Source organism: Musa acuminata, chromosome BXJ2-11, assembly GCF_036884655.1.
Source record: "Musa acuminata AAA Group cultivar baxijiao chromosome BXJ2-11, Cavendish_Baxijiao_AAA, whole genome shotgun sequence".
Taxonomy (NCBI): Eukaryota; Viridiplantae; Streptophyta; class Magnoliopsida; order Zingiberales; family Musaceae; genus Musa; species Musa acuminata.
Window position 1 is genome coordinate 5,416,624 of NC_088348.1, and position 19,466 is coordinate 5,436,089.

General features: G+C 39.0%; 2 protein-coding genes across 5 annotated transcripts; one reads left to right on the forward strand and one right to left on the reverse strand.

Moving 5' to 3' along the window:
• Positions 1-8,103: 8,103 nt before the first annotated feature.
• On the reverse strand, positions 8,104-14,532 carry LOC103970571 (protein ROOT PRIMORDIUM DEFECTIVE 1). 3 transcript variants are annotated; one of them, XM_009384390.3, is made up of 3 exons: positions 12,737-14,532; positions 11,606-11,765; positions 8,104-8,952 (listed from the first exon to the last, which is right to left on the reverse strand). In XM_009384390.3, exon 1 carries the CDS (start codon positions 14,430-14,432, stop codon positions 13,125-13,127), a length of 1,308 nt encoding a protein of 435 aa, XP_009382665.2. In that variant the 5' UTR covers positions 14,433-14,532; the 3' UTR covers positions 8,104-8,952; positions 11,606-11,765; positions 12,737-13,124. The 3 variants fall into 3 exon arrangements, with proteins under 3 accessions (XP_009382665.2, XP_009382666.2, XP_064990267.1); XM_009384391.3 differs by having other exon boundaries at positions 12,663-14,532; XM_065134195.1 differs by having other exon boundaries at positions 11,606-14,532.
• A 1,639-nt stretch (positions 14,533-16,171) lies between these two features.
• On the forward strand, positions 16,172-19,351 carry LOC135627837 (beta-glucosidase 32-like). Of its 2 annotated transcripts, none has more exons than XM_065134196.1 (11): positions 16,172-16,577; positions 16,924-16,987; positions 17,087-17,145; positions 17,239-17,314; positions 17,396-17,467; positions 17,542-17,629; positions 17,716-17,971; positions 18,035-18,371; positions 18,451-18,675; positions 18,753-18,861; positions 19,037-19,351. In XM_065134196.1, exons 1-11 carry the CDS (start codon positions 16,389-16,391, stop codon positions 19,239-19,241), a joined length of 1,680 nt encoding a protein of 559 aa, XP_064990268.1. In that variant the 5' UTR covers positions 16,172-16,388; the 3' UTR covers positions 19,242-19,351. The 2 variants fall into 2 exon arrangements, with proteins under 2 accessions (XP_064990268.1, XP_064990270.1); XM_065134198.1 differs by having other exon boundaries at positions 16,176-16,577; positions 18,463-18,675.
• The last annotated feature ends 115 nt before the right edge of the window (positions 19,352-19,466 follow it).

The following is a 19,466-nucleotide window of genomic DNA, read 5'->3' on the forward strand; positions in this document are numbered from 1 at the left end:
GACTGATGTCGTTGATGCTTATAATAGTCTCATTAAAATGATGTCAACTCGAATGAAAAAGTCTTCTGTGTTGAATATCGTATTTTGATGATGAAATCACATGCTATGTATTTATGATTTAATTTACGTTTTGAGTGACGCAGGATGCTTCGATCATGATGAGACAGTTAAAACAAGAAAATTATGTTGTGCCGGAGGAACATGTTAGAAGATTGGACGTCGGACCGGTGGATCGGTCGACGTATCGACAGAAGGCTTCGGGTCATGGATTCAGGCATCGGACCAAGAAGAGTAGGTATTGCGCCAAGGATATCGGAATTGCGGAGTCAATTGGTCGATCGGGCAATAGGCCGCAAGAGAGGACGATGCGTCGAAGAATCGGACGAAGCGTCGAGGGACTAATGACATGCCGGACAACTTGATTAACTGCTTAGGAGTAATTGTCTAGATCGAACTTTGTTTTACATGTGCAGGATTAACTACGATAGCTTGAAGACATAAAGCAAGTTTACCGGAGTCAAGTTCGATGGGTGTTCGAGAGTCCGAAGATTCGTCGGAGATGCTGCCGGAACTAATTGAGAAGAAATCGAGGACTTGTCGGAGTTTTCAGAAGTCCGCCGAAGAGATCGTAGGAGGTTCGCAGAGATCACCGAGAAGGCTCGACTATCTTTGAACTCGCCACAAGATCGGGAGCCTATTGGGAGTCCGTCGGAAGAAATCCGAGGGTGTATCGGAAGTCCGCCGAAAGATCGTCGGAATGCTTGCCGGAAGGAGACTCGACATTTGCCGGTTGAAAACTTGCTTAGGACTATGTTTTTAGTTGCGTAGTTTGCATGTAATTAGGGTTATGATTAAGGGATAATCCTATATCCTGGTTAGGGGCCAACTAGGCTCGATATTATCTAGTTTGGGCTAGATTTGAAGCCCATATAGTGACCCGTAGGACCGGGTTGTGGAACTGCCGGACTAGGCGATGGCACCGCCCAAAACCCGAGGATCAGGCGGTGGTACCGTCGGACTGGGTGGTGGCACTACCCAGCACCCGAGAGGTCCGGCGGTGGCACAGCCCAGCACCTGAAAGATCGGGCACTGGCACCGCTAGTAAACGGTCAATATGACATTGACAGGCGGTGGCACCGCCATTGACAGGCGGTGACACCGCCAGCATCAGGAACCAAAGATAATTCAAAATTTGGAGCCCAAATTTGAATCCTCTTGGGGCCTATAAATATCCATCAATTCTCAGTAGAGAATACAATTTTTTGAGTAGCAATAGATTGAGACAAAAGCCTTTGTAAAGTTTTTAGCAAGCCTTATTTTTAATTACTTGAGTGTTCACCTCCTTCCTTTTCGTTGAAAATTTGTAAGAGTGTAAACTACTTGTAAAAGTTGTAAGAGGGGTATTTGTCCTTCCCCTTCAAAGTGATTTGCTAGTGGAAGTTAGGAGTCTCATCGAAGAAGGCTTCGCAAGTGGATGTGGGTCATTTGACCGAACAACTTTAAATTGGTGTGTTCCTTGAATGTGTGAGTACTTACCTTTCTGAAATTATTATTTATACTGCAGCAAGCTTTCGTTTTCATCTTCTCACTTTACTCAAGTTATTGTCGAATCGAAATCTCCTCGCATTTATGAATTCGGTTTCAAACTTACAAGTTTTAATCCGCTGCACTAATTCACCCCTCCCTCTTAGTGTCGCTCCGATCCTAACAATTGGTATCAGAGCCACGGTTTTCTACTTTGGTTTAATACCTAAATAAAAATGGCTCTTTTCGGCTTTCAAGAGGGTTATTCTCTCATTCGTCCTTCCTTTTTCAATGGGACAGACTACACTTATTGGAAAACTCAAATGAGAGTTTTCTTACTTTCATTGAATCTCGAGCTTTGGAATATTATCGAAAATGGATTTTAAAAATCTTCTCTTCTGATGAGCGAATCGGATGAATCAGAGAAGAAAGTTTTTGTTTTAAATGCAAAGGCTATGAATGCCTTATATTGTGCACTTGACAAAAATGGATTTAATCACATTTCGATTTGTGATTTGGCTTTTGATATTTGGAGAACTCTTGAGATCACTCATAAAGGCACTAGCTGAGTAAAAGAGTCCAAAATCGACATTCTTGTGCACTCTTACGAATTTTTCCGAATGAAACCAAGTGAGTCCATCGGAGACATGTACACCCGTTTCACGGATGTCATCAATGGACTCAAAACTCTTGGTAAAAGTTTTTCTAACTTTGAACTAGTAACTAAAATATTAAGATCCCTTCCAAAAAGTTGGGATCCAAAAGTTACGACCATTCAAGAGGCCAAGGACCTTAAAACATTTCCTCTCGAAGAACTAATTGGGTCTTTAATGACCTATCAAATGAACAATATGACAAAAAGGAAACTCGAGAACAACATTCCAAAGGATAGGAAGGATTTGAAACATAGAACACATGAAGACCACTCGAGCATAAGCTCAAGTGACGGTGAACTTAAACTACAAATGAAACAAAAATTAAAATGCAAAAAGAACGGAACTACTTGCTTTGAACGCAAGAAGAAGAACACAAATTGGGATGAATCGAGCTCCTCCGAAGATGAGGAGAAAATCAAGAAAGGTGAGGTGGCAAACTACGCCTTAACTGCTTTCAACGATGAGGTAATCGAAATCCCCCAAATTTATTTCAAAATTACATAATACTTTTTATGAGTTATTTTTAATTTAGTTTAAGATTAATTTTCTTGAAAATTGTATGCTTAATAATTTAATATTTAAAAATTAAAATGTAATAAAATGTTAAATATAAATCTTATGTATGTGCTTGAGAAGTAAGAATGTGTATTTTGATGATTTGCAATTTTGATTGAGACCATGCTTGATGTGTTAATGAAAATATTGAGAAGTTTAATATCATGCTTAATAATGATGCATAGCTTTTGAATAGAAGGCTTGATAATTTTTTTTAAGAACCTTGTCTTTGGTTGTCAAACATGATGTATGGTTTTGACTTAAGAATAAAATTTGAGCATGCTAATATAAAGTCAATCACATAAATTAAAACTAAAGAAGTTTTAGTTATCTATAAGAATCATTTAAAATTATGTTCAATGAATCCAATACAAAATGATGGAATGAAATTATTGAAATTTTGATACTATGATTTGATAATTTTATGCATGAGATTGTAAAGTTATACATAATAATTTTTGTGGTTTATTGATCTTGATGGTTTTTATGACAAAATTCATTTTTCGATCCTAATTGTTGATGCACATATTTATCTAGCATAAATAAAATAAATGATATGAATTTAAATAACTAGAAAGAGAAAAGCATTGTTCTTGAAAATTGTTTTTCTCTATCTTATTGATTTATATGAATATCTTGAAAATGATTTTGATTTGATGATTTGAATTTGAAATGAGTTATATCAAAATCATGATATTGATTTTACAAATTGAATGAGTTGAAAACAAACGATGAATTTTCTCTTGAATATAACTTGTAATATTTTTTATAAATTATCATCTTGATTTCTTGATACATGAAATTTTTCCATGAATCAAAATTCTTTCATCGTGTGATTCTTCTTGGTATTCACTAAAAATGATTTATTCAAATTAACCTACGCTACTCGATATCTTGATAATTTATGACTTGAATTTTATTATGTAAAATTTCTTGCATTCATAAAATATATATTTCATCACCAAAATTCTCTTGATATTTTGAATAATGTATAAAATACAAATGAGAAGTTAATGATCATGATAGGATGTAATGAACTTTGACATTTAGATACCATCATTTGAAAAGCTATGATCATGTTGCTAAAATTATGTATCATGAATGTTTGAATATCATATATAATATGCTCATAATGATGATTGAGTTATTTTTATCATGCATGAAAAATTAAAGATATAGTTTTGAAATTGTGCATGTTCCAATTTGAAAATATGATGATGCATAATGATGAAATTGTGTAATGAAAATATTAAACATTTTGAAACCATATTTTAGTGTCATGCATAATGATCATGCTTAATAAATTTCGAAATTATGCATGATGAATCTTGCGATTTACGGATTATTGATTTTTACCATAATGAAAGTGTCTTATTGATCTTTATTGTAATAAATCTTACACTTTCGATTTTAAACATGATACATGTTTTTATTTAGCATAAATGAAATAAAATCATATGTTTTGAAACAACCAAAAAGAGGAAAACATTCTTCTTGAAAATTATTTTGCTCTCTATCTTATTGATTTTGATGAATCCATTTGTATCATCTTTGTGAATATCTTAGATTTTGATAATTTGAATTTGAATAATTTTTTATCAAAATTATGATCCTGATCTCTTGAAATTTATAACATGAAATCCTTTATGAATCAAGATTTCTTACTCTTCATTCTCTTACATTTTGAAAAAAAATTCAATATGAATGATAAGAGTTATGTATGAATTGAAATCTTTTTCTCCTACGTTTCCTTTTGTGATTTACTAAAGAGAATATTATTATTTTTAATTCTTGACTTAAAATTTTATTTGAAAATCTCTTATTATTTGATCTCCTAAGATCTCTCTTTGAATATTTAAAGGAGAGCATTTTCTAGATGAATCATGATTTTGATGATTGAATATTTGATATGCATGAATTGAGATATTGCTCTCCTACTATTTTTTCTATTCACCAAAAAGAAGACTAATTCTAATAAACCATGATATGCTATATGAATTTTACTGCATTCATGAAGTAATGTCTCATCACCAATTTTTATTTATATTCCTTTATGTGATGATATGAATGTATGAAACACTTATGATATGATTTTTTATACAATTTCATGTATTCATGAAATATTTATCTCATCACCCAATTAATTCCTCTTGATACTCCTAATGTGATGAAATGAAATTATGCATGAAATACAAATGGGGAGAAGTTTCGATCATGCATAGTAGGATGCAATTTGATAAATTAATACCACCATGATTCGAAACATTTATGATTTAAAATTATGCATGTAATTGGTTTTTATTGTGATGATATATGAATGTAATGTGTATCATGAATGCTCTAAATGATGAATACTTGGTATCATGATCAAAATATTAATAAATGCTATGATTTATTATCAAAATTATGTATTATGTATGATATGTCCATAGTGATTAATTTATTTGTATAATGCATGAAGTAAGGATACAAATGAATAGTTTTGAAGTTGTGCATATTTTAATTTGAAAACATAATGATGCACAAATAAGATTGATACTTACCTTTGTCATGATTTAGAAATTGATGTAAAGGGTCTTCCCTTCTTTTTTACAATAATAAAGGGGGAGATAGCTAACTTGCTAGCTAGCTAGCTAGCTTGCACAAGACAAGAGAAGCAAAAATTACAAATGTACATATCACAAAAAGGGGCAAAACTTATTAGTTTGCTCAACTCAAAAGCAAAAAATGCTATCTTGTAATCTAAGCAAAAGTGTCATCTTGCATATCTCAAAGAAGCAATATGTGCCAAGTTACATATTTTGAAAAGAGACAAAATAGTCCATCTTACACATCTTTTTGCTAACTTTATATGTGTAAAAGTTGATAACTTGCATACTATAAATTTGTATACCAAATGTGCAATCTTGCCTATCTCAAGAAGCAAAATATGCTAACTTGCACTTCTAGCAATTCTAGCAAACTTGCTTATTTCAAGAAGCAAGGGATGCTTTCTTGAACATTTCAAAACTGTTAGCTTGCATAGTCTAAAAGTGTTGTAAAATTTGCTAGCTTATATGTTGTAGTAATTGCTATTATACTACCTTGCATATAGATGATAATAGCAAAATTGCATGATGATAAAACTAGGAGATTAAATTAATTATGCAATGTGTTGAACTTGGATATTTCAAAAACTTGCAACTTGCAACTTGCAATAGGAAGCAAGAATCATGAGCTTACACAAGAAAGCTATCTTGCATTTGCTTTCGAAATTTTTTGTTAGCTTGCATGTAGCAAAACTTGCATATCATAAAAATTGCTAGCTTGTAGTCTAAAGAAAAGCAAACGGTTGTTATCTCAAGAAAAGCAAACATGCTAAACTTGCACATCTTTAATTGCATGATAATAAAATTTAACACTATATTTTTTCATGCAATGTATTAAACTTTATATCTTAAACACAGAAAGTGACACTTCTCCTTTTTGTTGATGGCAAAGGGGGAGAAGTATGATCATGTTATGCATGATGACGTGTTGTAAATATTCATGATAAATATTTGCAATGACTTGAATTCGGCTTGAATTCAAGGTTTTATCAATATGACATATTGATAGGTGGAGTTTGTTTAAACTTCGGAAATTAAGGTTAACTCCGTCATCAAGTGGTTGTCATCATCAAAAAGGGGAGATTGTTGAATCTCGTATTTTGATGATGAAACCACTTACTATGTGTTTATGATTTAATATGTGTTTTAAGTGACGCAGGATGCTTCGATCAGGATGAGACAGTTAAAGCAGGAAAATCATGTTGTGCCGGAGGAATATGTTAGAAGATTGGACGTCGGGTCGGTGGATCGATTGACGTATTGATAGAAGGCTTCGGGCCATGGATTCGGGCATCAGGCCAAGAAGAGCGGGTATTGCGCCAAGGATATCGGAGTTGCGGAGTCAACTGGCCGATCGGGCAATAGGCCGCAAGAGAGGACGATGCACCGAAGAATCGGACAAAGCGTCAAGGGACTAATGACATGCTGGACAACTTGATTAATTGCTTAGGAGTAATTGTCTAGATCAAACTTTTGTTTTACATATGTAGGATTAACTACGATAGCTTGAAGACATAAAGCAAGTCTACCAGAGTCAAGTTCGATGGGTGTTCGAGAGTCCGAAGATTCGTCGGAGATGCTGCCGGAACCAATTGAGAAGAAATCGAGGACTTGTCAGAGTTTTTAAAAGTCCGCCGAAGAGATTGTCGGAGGTTCGCGGAGATCACCGAGAAGGCTCGGCTACTCGCTGAACTCGCCACAAGATCGGGAGCCTACTGGGAGTTCGCCGGAAGAAATCCGAGGGTGTATCGGAAGTCCGCCGGAAGATCGCTGGAAAGCTCGTCGGAAGGAGACTCGACATTTGCCAGTTGAAAACTTGCTTAGGACTATGTTTTCAGTTGCGTAGTTTGCATGTAATTAGGGTTAGGATTAAGAGATAATCCTATATCTTGGTTAGGGGCTAACTGAGCCTGATATTACCTAGTTTGGGCCAGATTTGAAACCTATCTAGTGACCCGTAGGACCGGGCAGGGGAACAGCCGGACTGGGCGGTGCCACCGCCAGTAAACAGTCAATATGACATTGATAGGCGGTGGCACCGCCAGCATCGGGAACCCAAGATAATTCAAAATTTGGAGCCCAAATTTGAATCCTCTTGGGGCCTATAAATACCCCTCAATTCTCAGCAAAGAATACAACTTTTTTAGTAGCAATAGATTGAGACAAAAGCGTTAGTAAAGTTTTTAGCAAACCTTATTTTCAATTGCTTGAGTGTTCACTTCATTTATTTTCGTTGAAAATTTGTAAGAGTGTGAACCACTTGTAAAACTTGTAAGATGGGTATTTGTCCTTCCCTTTCAAAGTGATTTGCTAGTGGAAGTTGGGAACCTCATCGAAGAAGGCTTCAGATGTAGGTCATTTGACCGAACCACTTTAAATTGATCCTTTAATGTATGAGTACTTAATTTTCTGAAATTATTATTTACACTGTAGCAAGCTTTCGTTTTGATCTTCTCAATTTACTTAAGTTATTATCGAATCAAAATCTCCTCGTATTTGTAAATTTACTTAAGTTGCAAACTTACAAGTTTTAATCCGCTGCACTAATTCACCCCCACCTCTTAGTGTTGCTCCGATCCTAACATTGTGCACCGAGAACACCCCCTATTAATTTACAAATCCGATCCTTATTATAGATCTCAGAATTTGGTAATTTCAATTTCAATTCCAATTCTAACGTCGATGATTTCCAATTCAGAAGAAGACAACCAAATGCATACGATATGTTTGTTCTCTACAATGTATATGCATGGGACATGCGTGTGTAGGTTTATATGATATCCAAGCAATTTTGTATGTAGATTAAGACAAGATCATCCAAATCTCAACTGGACAAGATGAAGTTTCACAAAGTCGGTGTGTGTAATACATAAAGACTAGACCCACACGATGCCCAAGCCTAAACCCAAATCAATCTTGGAACAGAGATCATAAAAGTCATTCATGAAAGGAAGACGCCTTGAACATGCAATCTTCGGTGATCGCTTTGTCAAGCCATTTTTGACTGCATCTTCCATCATCTCAGGGTACGGCCACACCATTAGTACTCAGAACACTCTCTCATTGCCGTCGATACCCCCTTAATCATATCCTTCGTTAACTCCATCGTCCCTGCCATCCCAAGAAGGGCAGAGGTTCTCCGCAGGCTCTTGGGCATGGTCAAGCCTGGTTAAGTTATGCCAGGAGACGTAACCCGTTGCAAAGCTCAGCTGCAAACTCTTGAGCTTTCATCTTCTCTGCCATCACAGGCAAGAGGTCGTCGTACTCAGCTGTCATGGTGGACGAATCTTGTACTTGGGCCATTTCCGCGCTGATGGATCCATTGCAGTGCCTGAAGCCTGATAATGTATGACGGTGAACCTGTGATCCTCTTTTTAACTTTCCTGGACATCACAAGGTGGCGAACCCAAGAATCATTTTATGTGAATTCATCAGCTGTCCTATGTTGTGCTCCTAATCAAGATTCAAGCCCTGAAGGAAGGATTTTTTGTGTGCAGAAAACTCCGATCAGGTCTTGGCTTTCAGTGGCAGTGAGCCTTCATTTTCATAGGAAGATTCCTTGGAGATGGGTTTACATGTTTTCTTTTCCTCCTTCAAGATATGCCACTTTTCCTATTTTGTAAAGACACCTGCAAGATTAAGATAACATATGACTTCAGTTGCTACTTTGCAAAACAACAAGGTGACAGCTCTTGATACATCTTTAGGACTAAAGCCACATTGCAATTTGGTATGCTTCATATGTAATTGTAGATTAAGTTATATTGGGGGAAGACTGGTTAAATTATCAATCACTTCTGGTGAACTCTAAAAACATTTAAGAATGTTATTCATTACTGGCTTTGAGAAATGTATACAGTATGCATCTGATTGAAATAATAAATAGAGTAACTAAAATGTCATCCAAATTTCAAGTTAATTCGCAAGCTTTCCGCTTGCAGAAATTAATTTCTTGAACTTCAGATACCTTTGCCTGGCTTTACTTCCATCAGTAACCCTATGCAAAATTGTAAATTACAGAAATCGCTAAACTTCCCAGCAATTGGCTGCCCCAACTATTAACTCAATATTGAAAGCTTTCTAAAATCAAAATATTATATGTGTATATATAATGACAAAATAAGTTAACTCTGCTATTTTATCCACCTTGATCCACCAACACTAAGTCGATCCTATTGCAGAGACATGGAGCCCAAGTTGTTGTACCCATCTACAACCGCCCTCCTGAGAACTTCTTAAACTGAGGCTAGTCCAAGGAGAAGATACATCAGAGACGAGCAATGATAGGGTCTATATAACGAACCTAATGTAAGTTGATGTTAAATGCAAATGGATCAATGCAATCTTTGTGAAATACTGCAGTGGTGATGTACATTTACTTCTAAGTGGTCTCAATAACATTTTACTGCTAATTGTAATAGGATTCAATAAAATGATCTATTTATTATATTGCAACCTAATTCAATGCTTGCTAAATGTGTCCACATTTCTGATTCTGCATAATGAAACATAATGATGGATTAAAAACAAGTTATCAATTAAACAAAGCAATAAACCTGATTGATGGTTGATGCAGGATGAGTTATGATGCAATTGATTAGAAAAATAATGTTTGCCATATCTCTTATAATCAAGGTTCGTAATTTCATACCATACGCTCTGACGTAGCACTCGATATATATATGTATATATATATATACATATGTATATATACATACATATATATATACATACATATATATATATACATACATATATATATATATATATATAAAGTTAAAAAATAAGAAAAGGGTGACGTCGCCTCATTTCTTCTCCTCGCGACGCCGAGGCTTCTTCTCCCCACGCGAATGAGGAGAAGTCACCGACAACGCCGAGGCCTCGTCGCCTCAAATAAGGAGGCGATATCTTATCTACGGCATCTAACGAGGGAGGGCGGCGACGGATCGGGATCGTTGAGGTAGAGCAGCACCGGATCTCCAGGTTTTCCCTTTTCTTCCTTCTCCCTCGGCTAATACTGCACAGTAGCGGGCGGTGATGATCAAAATCGATCGTCACCGACCAATTACGGATGGTAACGGGGCGGAAACAACCTCAATCGATGGTACCGCCTGATAGAGGGTGATCCGCGTACCGATCTGCTGGTGGACCAGTACATACCGCCCAGTACGAGCAGTATCATTCGAAATTAAAATCCTTGATACATGAGCACATATTTCCATCTTAAATCCAAAAGGCCAAAACCAAGAAAAGAAAAGCCTAAACAAGCTGAGCTACTTCAGTACTTCACATAACTTTGCTTCGTAATTTTTTAAAGTTCGATATCAGTTAAATTCCTTCTGGATCCATAACCTACAGCCTATTTAGCATTGGTTGTGTTACTTGACTTCTTTGCTTGGACTTACTCTTGACTATCTCAGCTAGAACTAATACATGATTAGGTACAGCTAGTGAGACAATTCAACACTGGTTGCTACTGCTGGTTATACTAGCTTCTCCGAGACAATGACATGGTAACTGTAGTGTGGCATCCACCTAATCTGGTAGATAGTCAAAGCACTTGTTTAGTTTCCTTGAGTAAAAGGTTAGAGATGACTAAGTAAAATGGGCTCTCCTAATAATATGGGTTGGTTGCTTTGACTTTTATGTAGATTCTGTCCAATCTATACTTGCTGGCATGCATGCATCAAATGTAGCAATATCACCTAAAAAGACACTTTTCCATGGTCATTATATTCATTCTAAATAACCTAAGGTAATTGTTCAACAGTATTATCCTGAGTAGATTTCACAGGTAATCCGCAAATATTAGTTGTTCCCATAAGCACCTTAGCAACAGAGTAGAATAAAGATGTAAGTGCTGCTTCAAGAAGACTTTAAGGATTGATAATGGTCGGTCTGACTCATGAAATCACAGCCAATGCCAGTGATTAAAGTTCTACCAAGATGTAATTGCAAGAAAATTACATGTAATGTTTGACAAGAAAGAACAAGTGAAGTGTGCTACTGCATCATGGTCATTTCCTGTGAGTGGATGAAAAAGCACATTACAATAACCTGAAATCCTCCACATTATGAGACAAAAAGTACCCATGAAAATTTGTGATAATACACTTGAATAACCACCTAAGTCACATCATTTGTTCACCTGTTTTACAAAATGTAAATAGGCAAGGAAGGTCCATCAATTATACCCAAGTCGAAGACAGATAAGAGAAAGATCATTTAAGAAAAATGTTCATAAGATATAAACAGCAGTAAAGAATGAAACTAAAAGCTTACTGCATCTTCAACAGAAACATGTCCAACTGGTGGAGAACTGCCACACTTGGTCATTGTTCCATCTAAGGTTCTTTTGTTCCATTACCAAGTCTCCAGATTTGTCAACTGTTTGATACTGAAATTGGGAAGGTTTGCATAATTCCTCATCAGATGTTGCTCCCTGATGTCAAGGGGAGAAATGTATGTGAACTTTTAGTCCAATAAAAACTAATAGAGGATATGTATAAACAACCAACTGGCTGAGGCTTGCTGCCAGCCAATCAACTGACAATCCACCATTGTTCAGAGATTGGTAGACTGCCAAAGAAAGAGCATTTCTCACTCCATCATAGACCAGCAGCTGATCAGTCATAAATAACTACTTAACAATGGAAGCAAACATACAACTGAGGTGATAAAAATTATATATGTTTATCGTAGCCTTTTTTGTGAAAAACCAAGAAGCCAATAACTCAAAGTCACTTTTCAGAACTTCCACCTCAGAAATTAGTTTTTCTGACATCAATTACTTAAGAAGCAACCAAACAAGCCTTTAGACCTCCAAAAAAAGCAGCTAAACAATGGAAGAATTCCAATTAAAAAATTCTATAAAATAAAGAAAGAAATTACCATAAGCAAACAGATAAGTTAACATAACCAATCCTAGACTTAAAAAAAAAAAATGAAGTTACAGATAACATTAATGCATGAACTGCATCACTTGGTAGTTCAAAATAATCAATGTACATGAGTAGAAAAAACGGAAAGAGGCACAATGAAATAATTAGTGTTCCAAGTCTCACAAGCATTTGTTGTTAGGGTAATAAATTGCTTATTGTGAAGTGAAACAATCAGTAGAAACTGGTAAACAGCAAAAAATTAAAACTTAGCTAAGACAATCCACAGCAAAACATATACAGAGAACACAGAGATAATCCAAGATGAAATCACTTATCTCCGTTATTTATGGCAACAATAGAGAAGAATCATTTATTGTATGTATTCAAGGAAGCATGAGAGTTGAACTAATCAAAGTAATTAATGAGATTCAAAGTAGCAATTGTTTCAGCAAACTTACAAGAGCACTTTTTAGCACATAAATAGATTATAAATCACTGTTAGATGGATTAGGAACTCTGTCCAAAAAAGCACCTCAAGGTGATGCAGCTCCTTCATGTGGAATGACCAGCAATTTGAACAACTCACATGATTCCATCATGCCGTGGCATTCTCTTAAAGTCAGAGATCATGCAAAACCAAGCATCCTGTGGAACATATCTCCTGTCTTTCCAGCATGGACATGATCTTATGCTCCTCCAACTTCAACTCTTTTCGATGACAATTTGAAGTAAATAATTTGATATTCAGATCAAAACTGACTTTATTTTGCCATCTACCTAAGGTATTTGCAAGTGACGATCATATCAATGTTTAATAAGACAGTTAAGCTCTGATCCAGTGAGTACCTTCAAAGATTAAATTAATACTTAATGATAATTAGATTGATAATCCTTAGAACTTGGGGTCAACTTCAATTTTGTCAATCAACAAACTGAGATTCAACACCAGAATCAGAACCACTGTCCTCGTTTTCACTTCTCTGTTCACCCTCATCGCCAATCAGCTTACTCTTAGCACCACTCCCTCCACTGCAGGCATCCATGCCCCTCCCAAGACTAGTCAGCATCCTATCCAAATTTGCCTTCTTAGGACTAAGCAACAACAGTTCACCTAGCTTTCTCCTTGCTAGATATAACTCATTTGGCTCCACAAGCTCCCCCTTGCGATATGCCTCCCTCAAGAACACTGTATGCAGTTTTCCACGATTCCCCCTCGTCGAAAAATAGAATATTCCCTGGTGCTGCAGCAAGAACGCCTTAAGCTTTTTCGGCAGCCCCATTGCCTGCCTGAATTGTGCAATCCGCTCCATCGTCATCCTCTTCTCCACCGTCAAAGACAGCAACTCGTGTATTGTTGCCACCATTCGTTTCTCCATCCGCCGTTGTGCTTCGAGCGACCGGAGATCATAGCCGGACACATCCTCATAAGGAGACCAGTAGGGCAGCCGCTGCCACTTCCACACCGCGATCCTATAGTACTTGCCGATCTTGAATCCCGGGGGGAAATTGATGAGGAAGGCAAAGCGGGAGTCCTCGGCGTCAGCGCCGCGCTCACGGTACTGGAGCTCGCGGGTGCGTTCAATGGCACACATGGTGAACTCCGCCAAGTCATTGCCGTCGCCAGGTTCGTCAACGAACTCGACATATTTAGCCCGGGGGTCGTCGGGGAAGTCAGAGGAGACGACGAGGCGAAAGAAGGAGGGATTGGCGAGGACGACGGACTGCAAAAAGTCATCTGGGAGGCCAAGGTCGTGGCGGACGAGGCGGATGTGCTCGAGGCGGAGGCGGCGGGAGCGGGCAGCGAGGAGGAGGAGCTTGCGGAGGCGGCGGACGGCGTCAGGGAGCATGGAGCGGACGGCGTCGGACTCCTGGCGGAGGCGGAGGGCGGCGCGGGGGGTGAGGCGGACCCAGAGACGGCGCTGGACGGGGTGGTCGAACACGTGGAAGACGTGGGGGTGCTTGAGGAGGAAATTACCCGTTTCGTGGGGGCCGAAGGCGTGGTAGCGGCGGGCGACAACGTCGAGTTGGGAGACGGGGAGGGAACCGGAGGGCTGGGAGAGGAGGTAGGACTGGAGGTGGAGGGCGCGGCGTACCTTCTTCTCCACCTCCATGACGTCGTCGAAGCCGTGGTCGCGGACGCGCTGCAGATTCTTAGGGATCGAGGTGGACTGTGAGAAAGAGCGAGCGACGAAGTATTGGCGGAGGTGGATTGGGGATCTCCTCCACATGGGGGGAAAAGCGAGCGTCGGCGTCGGTGGTGTTCGACGAAGGAGATGGGGCTTACGGGAAAACTAGCGTCGCCGTTGGTGGTGTTCGCAGAAGGAGATGCGGTCTAGGGTTTTGGGTTTTGGACTTGAGAGAGGGGTTGGGCCATGATGGGCCGGAGCTCAAACAATAATAAAAACCATATAATAATAATAATAATAATAATAGTAAAATGATGATACGTGAAATGTTTAATGACTCGACATACATACGATAATAATTAAGTCAAAACCAAAATGATTGAGGACTTAATGACCCGACCCAATATAAAATTTAAAATAAATATTTAGTCCATATCATGAAATATTTTTCCCATTAAATTAATTATAAAAATCCAATCATATCATGTTTCACTTGAAATTCTTATATTTCATTTTCCGACTAATTAGAGTATCGAGAAAAAATCACATCAGAAACCCGACCCGATCCGACAACAAAGTCCTCCTCAACTCTACTTGGGAGTCTTTTACACATACACATACGTATTCGAACCAAATTACACTGATTTAGACGTCACGCCGATATCTCCGTCACCAATTCGCATTCTTTCCGTATCAAGAAGAAGTGAATGAGGACAAACGCAAACCATCAGCGAGCAGCCTAACTTGAAAGCGTCGATCGATGATACGTGTTCGATGAGTTCACCGGAAAAGCAAAAGCAACTTTTCTCAGCCGTCTCTATCCACCTATACGACTTGCTGGTTCACAGACAGACCACTTTTTCTTTACGTCTCTCTCTCACCCATCTCTTCTACGTTCACAGACAAACCACTTTTTATTTACGTCTCTCTCGCCCCATCTCTTTAACTCTCTTCGGTCTAAAGACACGACTGCAGCGTGCCATGGCGACTCCACTTCGTCGAGCAACGTGTTGTGGCCGCTGCCGGATTGCATTGGCTATTCCGGAAGGTTGTCACCAAGTCATTGCCACTCGTCTACGTTAGGGATATTTAAGTGTACAGTCCCATTTAAGAACCTTAAAACTGTTGAAATTGTAGCGATGAGGCCATTCAATCCGTCTGACTTTTGTGGCCACACCATTCCATTTTCAATTTGTTTTTGTCTTGTCTTTTGCAATACCTAATCAAACTCTCACGATCATTTGATGGCACCCAACGATTAAAATAATTATTCACTAAATACGAGCAATAATATATTTTTTATGAATATATACTCAATATAAATAATTATTATATTTATATTCTAACTTAAGTATCGTACAGATATTGATTAAATAAATATTTAAGTTAATTTATAATCCATGGTTTGAGAAAATATTGATTAAATTGTTACGACGGTGTCGTAGAATTAATTATATATTATCTCCTGTAATTAATCATATTTAGTATTTTAATCTTTATATTTTTAAAAATTATATTGAAATTCATATATTTATCAAAGTTAAATATTTAATTCTGTTGTTTAATATCTTTTATTTATTTTTAATTTTATAAAACTATCTTTTTAATCTTAATATTTAATTTTTATAAATATAAAAATATTAATATACTTTTTTTAAAAAAAAATATAAATATTAAATATTAAAAATAATTAATTATATAATTATATAAGATAATATGTAATTAGACGGGATGACGCGTGGCAGATGCCGATCTCCATAACGTGAACGCGCACCGAGATGAGCATCACGTAACGGAAGAGAGACCCCCACCTGCCGTCTCGACGAATACGCCTGCGGAGCTCGCATCGACGGCCCTCGTTAGCCTCTCTGCTGTCGGGTTCACGATGCCTCTCGCTCGCTGACAAGGAACTTTGTATCCATTCCTCGTTTCTATCTTCAACAACCACACGAATGTCGCCCCTTCGACCACCACACAAGTATTGACACCACCACCGTGCGTCGTCATCCATCATCCACAGCTCGCTCGGGCCTTTGTGCGTCTATAAGTGAGCCGACGATGGCCTGCCTTCGGCCACATAATACAGCGCCGGAAGGTGGCGTGGCGGAGATGGGGAGCTGGCGGGCTCTGTTGCAGCGGCGGCTGCTGTTGCTCTCTGCTTTGGCGGTGGCTGTTCGTGTGAAGGCACTCAGCAGAGACGATTTCCCCGCCGGCTTCATTTTTGGCGCAGGCACCTCCGCTTATCAGGTGGTAACTCTTTTCTTTATATTTCTTTCTCTCCCCTTTGAGCAAAAGAAATAAGCATGCATTTTACATACGATTTCTCTTACTGCTGGAAAAAGATTAGTAAGAATATGAATGAAAATTCTGTTCGAAGTTACAGACAGAGCATATAATTCACTCGCAAGAAGCAGATCATAAAAGAACTTATCCAACAGTCATACTGTTCGAAGCAGATCATAAAAGTTTATAGATTAATTCCGAAAATCTTAGGTATGAACCATTGGTAATAGATCCAATCACATGAATCGAGAGAGGAAGCTTTGATGATTCTGCAATCGATCGTAAATTAAGTGTTGTATCTTTGATGCAGGTAGAAGGTGCAGCTGCAGAGGGGGGAAGAACACCCAGCATTTGGGACACGTTTACGCATGCAGGTTTAGTAGTTGCTCCCTCCACCATTGCCGCTACATACAACAAGCACATAACGTAATCTACTGTTGGAAGAAGTAATTAATGTGGGTTGTCGATGACAGGGAGAACTTTCGACCAGAGCACCGGAGACGTAGCGGCTGATCAGTATCACAAGTACAAGGTGAGGCTTGTCATCACTGTTGCACGACACTCTGCTCTCGGTAGACGAGAGGAAAGAAGAGGATGAAGTTGTTTTGGTCTCATTTGCTGGCAGGAAGATGTGAAGCTGATGCATGAGATGGGCTTCGATGCTTACAGATTCTCCATCTCCTGGTCCAGAGTTATCCCCAGTAAACAAAACAACACTGCCACAGATGATGTATGCCAGACATTTGTAGCGGTGATTTCCGTCTAATATATGCTTGTTGCAGATGGTCGAGGGCCTGTGAATCCACAAGGCTTGCGGTACTACAACAACCTGATCGATGAGCTCAAAAGATATGGTATGCTTGATTTGTAGTGAAGCTTCTTCTTAGCGTTGGGGTGGGGGGAAATGAATGCCGAAGAATTGGTGCAGGAATCGAGCCTCATGTCACTCTTTACCACTTCGACCTTCCGCAAGCACTGGAAGACGAGTACGCCGGGCAGCTGAGCCCAAAGATCGTGTAACCTTCTCTCTCTCTCTCTCTCTCTCTCGGATTGTTCTTCAGGGCAGCATACGGTGGGTTTGATGGCTTCCGTCTCGATGCAGAGAGGACTTCACCGCTTACGCCAACGTGTGCTTCAGCGAGTTTGGGGATCGAGTCAAGCACTGGATCACCGTCAATGAACCCAACATAGATCCCGTCCTCGGCCACGATTTCGGCATCTTCGCGCCTGGCCGCTGCTCTTATCCCTTCGGCCTCAACTGCACCAAGGGCAACTCCTCCAGTGAGCCATACATCGCCGCACATAACCTTCTGCTCTCGCATGCATCAGCAGCCGCTCTGTACAAAGAGAAGTACCAGGTTCGATCTTTCTTCCTCCTCTCGCTCCACTCCCGTCAGCTTCACATGGATCTCGTGGAACAGGTGAAACAAGGAGGTTACATCGGGATCACACTGCTTGCCCTCTGGTACGAGCCCTTCACGGACTTGGCAGAGGACATAGCAGCCGCGAAGAGAGCCCTGGATTTCCAAATCGGCTGGTTCGTGGATCCTCTTGTATACGGAACCTACCCTTCTGTCATGAGAGAGTTCGTCGGGTCTCGTCTACCGTCCTTCGAACCAGAAGAATCAAAGATGCTGAGAGGATCGTTCGACTTCATCGGACTGAATCACTATGCTGCAGTCTTTCTGGAAGCAGCTACCTATGATCCCGACGAGAGCGGCAGAGAATACTACACCGACATGTCGGTGAAAATTGCAAGTAAGAGAATGATTTGGTTACATCCGATTCAACTAAAGCATCACTGTAGATGTTCTTGCAACTCAACTCATTTCATCAGCTACCGATGCAGTGCCAAACATCATACTCACGAAGGTGCCCCCCCAAACTCTGCCGATTCTTAAGCAAACGGTAAGAACTTCTTCCGACGGGAACCAAAACTCGCGTCAGGATTTTGTGTCGGACGACGCACCTACGTTCACTGCAACTCCATGGGCTCTGCAAAAGCTACTCGAGTACATGAAAGTAACATACGGAAATCCACCGGTCCTGATCCACGAGAATGGTACCTTTGTCGAAGCTTACACCACTTGTTTCAGATCTTGCTGCAGATTACATGAACTGTGCTGTGGTTTTCCTTAGGGTATCCGGAGTTCAACGTCGACCCTGCAAACGGACAACATGAACAGGACGACGACCGTAGAACAAACTTCATTCAACAGTACATAGAAAGCATGCTTCCATCCATAAGGTACTTGAATCTTGTGCAAGTATAACTACTACACCTTAGCCATTCAATCACAAGCCATATCACACATGATATGGACATACAAAGACTCTTTCTTTGTATGTGAGTCTTAATAATTCTCTGTAATATTACATATTAACTCTTTTAATGATTGGCTTATGGAAATATAATGTTTCAGGAATGGATCGAACGTAAAGGGATACTTTGCGTGGTCGTTCATCGATTGCTATGAGCTAACAATGGGTTATACATCTCGTTATGGACTGATTGGAGTCGATTTTACTACGAAAAACAGGACGAGATATTATAGGAGTTCGGGCGAGTGGTATTCCAAATTTCTTCAGCAGCATAATGGAGAGGGGAGAAATGTGGCGATCGAATAAACAATTTTGTTCTAGAATTTATGAGTCCTAGAATAAAGGATTTGCTTTGTAAGGGACGAGGATATCATAGTCCTTGAAAAATGCTTATGTTATTCCATCGGTTCTACTGTTGTTTTTGAGCCAAAAACCTACCATTTGATTGACGAATTACTTATAATTTATGCGCAATTATTTTGTATGTTTTATTAAAATGAGAAATGTCAAGCACAGTGGCCATTCAATCTA